Source organism: Procambarus clarkii, chromosome 6 (assembly GCF_040958095.1).
Source record: "Procambarus clarkii isolate CNS0578487 chromosome 6, FALCON_Pclarkii_2.0, whole genome shotgun sequence".
Classification (NCBI taxonomy): domain Eukaryota; kingdom Metazoa; phylum Arthropoda; class Malacostraca; order Decapoda; family Cambaridae; genus Procambarus; species Procambarus clarkii.
This window is the reverse complement of record NC_091155.1, coordinates 48,616,391-48,622,009: the sequence shown is the minus strand read 5'-3', so window position 1 is coordinate 48,622,009 and position 5,619 is coordinate 48,616,391. Positions and strand designations below refer to the sequence as shown.

The following is a 5,619-nucleotide window of genomic DNA, read 5'->3' as shown; positions in this document are numbered from 1 at the left end:
CATTGTCATAAAAAGCGGTTACTTCAGTGACCAGGTCCTCATATAATGCATTGACGGTAGTAAAGCAGTAAGTGTTATACCATTCGGAAATGTGGAATTTGAAGAGCATGTGTAAATTTTCAGGGATATTAATTATTTTTTTTTTCCAAAGCTTAGGGGTTTGACATTATTGATAGTGTATGAACTGAATATGGCAAAATGATCACTAACTAATTCATGAACAATTGATCCTCCGACAGCATTATCAATGAGACCGTGACCAATGACATGATCAAGCCTGCCACCCATGAGGTGTGTGACGTTAGAGGAGTCAAAGTTGAATACGGACATGTTATTATCTCTTAAGTATTTTACAAAGACTCTGCCATTCCTGTTTGTTTTGGTGTCACCCAGGCTAGTGTGTCTAGCATTAAAATCACCCATTACAATGGTTTGAGAGCTGCTGGTAATTTTTGGGAGAGAAGCTTCCACCATTTGATCACACCTTACATATACATTAACTAAGTTAAGAAACCCGGTCGCTGTAGCAATCTGAAACTGCTGATAATATGAGTCATCACTTTTGTGGTTTTTAGCATGTTTACACACTAGGTTACTTTTAACATACGTCAAGCTACCGACATCATGTGAACCAACATTTGAGAAAGCTACATAACCTGGGAGTTTGGGTGGCGTTTTATTTTATGTGTTTGCAGTGTATGGTTCCTGCAAGCACAGTACATCAATGTTGTTGTCACCAGCGTACATCATTAGATCAAACAGCCTCCTTCGCACGCTTCTCACATTCCACGTGAGAAATTTAAGAGTGAGTTGGTCGTGGGTAATGGTGTTCATAAACCTGACGAAGAGAAGTGTTTATAAGATTCACAAGTTGTAGACTATTGCTTACAAATGCCAATTGTTCACAGTCATTAATGGCAAAGAGTTCTTTCACCTGTTTCAAGTTCAGCTGGTTGCCTGTATTTTTCCTATCATTTACAATCATTTCATGTTCGTCAGGAATCGTAGACACACAAGCAGTATTGTTTTGAATGAGTTATTGAATGAATTTGTTAAATACATCTAAGATACACGGGTTTTCATATGTTTCACTTGACACAACGGTACTTACAGCACTGGAGGAGGCGTCAAGACTTGCTCGAGACGTGTCAACACTTATAGCACTGGAGGGGGGGTCAATACTTGCTGGAGACGTGTCAACACTTACATCACTGGAGAGGGGGTCAATATTTGCTCGAGACGTGTCAACACTTACATCACTGGAAGGCATTTCACTAGAGACTCGGACATTCGCTTCACTCTTCGGGCTGGCGAGATGATCGTTTGAACACTGACTCGGGTCGTCCATGGTGATCTTAGCATAAATGCTGTTGAGACCATTTTCAATCTTCGTGAGTGTTTCTTGGAGCTTATTGACGGTAATTTCTATTTTGTTCATGCGAGCTGGAAGTTCTAACACCTCCCTCTGCAGGCTGGCGTCAGGCTTCCCAGGTAGGCCAGGGAAGGTTGTCAGGCTGTTGGCGTCAGGAACGGTGGTGGGGTACTCCCGGGTGGGGGGGCGGGTAGGTGTAGTGGTGGGGCCACCCCGGGTGGGGGGCTGACTGGGGTGGTGGAGGGTTGCCCCACTGTGCTGTGCGGGGGAGGCCGCTTGACACAGTCCTTGTGCCAGGCGGTCACTCCCTCCCGCAAGCACCTGGAACACTTGTGCTTGGTGGCTGAGGATGAGGTCTCATCGGTGCCAGGGGCGTGGTCTTTATTGGGGCAGTCTTTAGTGAGATGATTGGCTGCACAGAAGGCACAGGTGCCTGAAGATTGACAATGTTTGGCTACGTGACCAAAGTGTTGACATTTAAAACACATGACAGCTGAGGACACCCAGCGTGTTATGGGGCAGGCTGGCCGGTCGGGACCTAGGAACGTGTGATGACTGGGGGACGGTGTCTCATGTTCCCAGACGATGACAATCCTGTTGAGTGGCTTTTTTTTTTTTTTTTTTTTTAACATATTAGGTACATCTGCATTAGTGCAGCTACCCTAGACTATATGAAGTGGAGTACAGTGTGTCAAAAAAAAGCTAACTAGGTGATACTAAAAAATCCCCATCACACAGGATGGTTAGTCATACAGAGGCATGTGATAAGCGGTCTGCACTGGCAGACTCCGGATGCATTTTGAGGATATCAACAACACAAGATTGAATAAGGTAGCAGTGGTAATACAAGTCCCCATCTCGCAGGATGGTTAGTCATACAGAGCCATGTGTTTAATAGCCTGCACTGGCAAATTTTGGGTATACTGTGATCCCTCCTTGAGTTGCTTGCCTCCAGACTTGGTTCGGAAACTCTACGGTACTATCCCACCAGATTCAACTATCTCCCAACCTGTCTACGGAATTTGAAAGAGTATATATGTGAAGGGGGGTTTAAAATTACCTGTTTCTGAGAATCAGAGGAGTCGCCAGCGCATATGAGAAGTTGTTTTACAAACTACACGACGTGGCTGACAGGCTAAGTAAGCCACCAGTTACAAGAACGAGGATCCGGATTACTACGCGGGATTGTTAGGGAGTTTCAGCTTTAGTGAGCATTCAGGGCTTAGCGGGGAAGCGACTCAAGATTCTAAATACAAGAAGTCAATGTCTAAGAAATTTTTAGATTCAAAATCTAAAGCAGTCTTTCCTGTAGACATATATTATTAAATATGACCGAAAAAGTAAGATTAATAATTCTAACACGAATTTTCTCAATCTTTCGTAAATTTCTTTTCACTGTTGGTGGTAATTCAAAAATAAATTCTCCAAAATTCATTTTTATTTCTAGTCTGACGCGACACTTGAGCACGTTTCGTAAAACTTATTACATTTTCAAAAACTTTAGTTTACACATACACAACTGAATAGAACTTACACATCTCCGATTTGTTTATATCTACATTTGAGTGAGGTGGATGGGGTGAGGTGGTATTTAATAGGGTATTAAATTCATCAACACAAGACAGAACACGAAACAATGGGTTTTGAATAGAAGTGATTGTAGAAAGCCTATTGGTCCATATTTCTTGATGCTTCTATAATGGAGCGGAGTCTTGAGGTGGGTAGAATATAGTTGTGCATTAATTGGCTGTTGATTGCTGGTGTTAACTTCTTAATGTGTAGTGACTCGCAAACGTCAAGCCGCCTGCTATCGCTGTATCTATCGATGATTTCTGTGTTGTTTACTAGGATTTCTCTGGCGATGGTTTGGTTGTGGGAAGAGATTATATGTTCCTTAATGGAGCCCTGTTACTTATGCATCGTTAAACGCCTAGAAAGAGATATTGTTGTCTTGCCTATATACTGGGTTTTTTGGAGCTTACAGTCCCCAAGAGGGCATATGAAGGCATAGACGACGTTGGTCTCTTTTAAAGCGTTCTGCTTTGTGTCTGGAGAGTTTCTCATGAGTAGGCTGGCCGTTTTTCTGGTTTTATAGTAAATCGTCAGTTGTATCCTCTGATTTTTGTCTGTAGGGATAACGTTTCTATTAACAATATCTTTCAGGACCCTTTCCTACGTTTTATGAGCTGTGGAAAAGAAGTTCCTGTAAAATAGTCTAATAGGGGGTATAGGTGTTGTGTTAGTTGTCTCTTCAGAGGTTGCATGGCATTTCACTTTCCTTCTTATGATGTCTTCGACGAAACCATTGGAGAAGCCGTTGTTGACTAGGACCTGCCTTACCCTACAGAGTTCTTCGTCGACTTGCTTCCATTCTATATATATATATATATATATATATATATATATATATATATATATATATATATATATATATATATATATATATATATATATATATATGTCGTACCTAGTAGCCAGAACGCACTTCTCAGCCTACTATGCAAGGCCCGATTTGCCTAATAAGCCAAGTTTTCCTGAATTAATATATTTTCTCTAATTTTTTTCTCACGAAATGATAAAGCTACCCCTTTCATTATGAATGAGGTCAATTTTTTTTTATTGGAGTTAAAATTAACGTAGATATATGACCGAACCTAACCAACCCTACCTAACCTAACCTAACCTATCTTTATAGGTTAGGTTAGGTTTGGTAGCCAAAAAAGTTAGGTTAGGTTAGGTTAGGTAGGTTAGGTAGTCGAAAAACAATTAATTCATGAAAACTTGGCTTATTAGGCAAATCGGGCCTTGCATATTAGGCCGAGAAGAGCGTTCTGGCTACTATGTACGACATATATATATATATATATATATATATATATATATATATATATATATATATATATATATATATATATATATATATATATATATTAGTATATTTTGGTAGCAGTCTTTCCTGTAGACATATATTATTAAATTTCACCGAAAAAGTAAGATTAATAATTCTAACACGAATTTTCTCAATCTTTCGTACATTACGCTTCACTGTTGGAGGTAAATCAAAAATCACTTCTCCAAAATTCATTTTTATTTCTAGTCTGACGCGACACGGGCGCGTTTCGTAAAACTTATTACATTTTCAAAGACTTCACAAATACACAACTGATTAGAACTTAAGTATCTCTGATTTTATATCTACATTTGAGTGAAGGTGGGAGGGGTGATGTGGCATTAACACAAGACAGAACAAGAGGGGATATTAATAGGGTATTAAAAGTATCAACACAAGACAGAACAGAAACAATGGGTATTGAATAGAAGTGTTTGTAGAAAGCCTATTGGTCCATATTTCTTGATGCTTCTATATTGGAGCGGAGTCTTGAGGTGGGTAGAATATAGTTGTGCAATAATTGGCTGTTGATTGCTGGTGTTGACTTCTTGATGTGTAGTGCCTCGCAAACGTCAAGCCGCCTGCTATCGCTGTATCTATCGATGATTTCTGTGTTGTTTACTAGGATTTCTCTGGCGATGGTTTGGTTATGGGAAGAGATTATATGTTCCTTAATGGAGCCCTGTTGCTTATGCATCGTTAAACGCCTAGAAAGAGATGTTGTTGTCTTGCCTATATACTGGGTTTTTTGGAGCTTACAGTCCCCAGGTGGGCATTTGAAGGCATAGACGACGTTAGTCTCTTTTAAAGCGTTCTGTTTTGTGTCTGGAGAGTTTCTCATGAGTAGGCTGGCCGTTTTTTGGGTTTTATAGTAAATCGTCAGTTGTATCCTCTGATTTTTGTCTGTAGGGATAACGTTTCTATTAACAATGTCTTTCAGGACCCTTTCCTCCGTTTTATGAGCTGTGGAAAAGAAGTTCCTGTAAAATAGTCTAATAGGGGGTATAGGTGTTGTGTTAGTTGTCTCTTCAGAGGTTGCATGGCTTTTCACTTTCCTTCTTATGATGTCTTCGATGAAACCATTGGAGAAGCCGTTATTGACTAGGACCTGCCTTACCCTACAGAGTTCTTCGTCGACTTGCTTCCATTCTGAGCTGTGGCTGAGAGCACGGTCGTTCTCTCTTGTTCTGTTCTCACGGCCTCTTGTTCTGTCTTGTGTTAATGCCACATCACCCCTCCCACCTCACTCAAATGTAGATATAAAATCAGAGATACGTAAGTTCTAATCAGTTGTGTATTTGTGAAGTCTTTGAAAATGTAATAAGTTTTACGAAACGCGCCCGTGTCGCGTCAGACT

The 5,619-nt window shown here is 40.4% G+C and overlaps 1 protein-coding gene across 1 annotated transcript in view; it reads right to left on the bottom strand.

The window, feature by feature from the left end:
- LOC138356143 (uncharacterized) overlaps positions 1 to 1,438 on the bottom strand; it is a 24,507-nt gene extending 23,069 nt beyond the window's left edge. The window contains exon 1 of the mRNA XM_069311894.1: positions 1,112 to 1,438. Within this exon, the coding sequence (XP_069167995.1) occupies positions 1,112 to 1,438 (327 nt within the window). The remainder of the gene's footprint in view (positions 1 to 1,111) is intronic.
- Between the last annotated feature and the right edge of the window lie 4,181 nt (positions 1,439 to 5,619).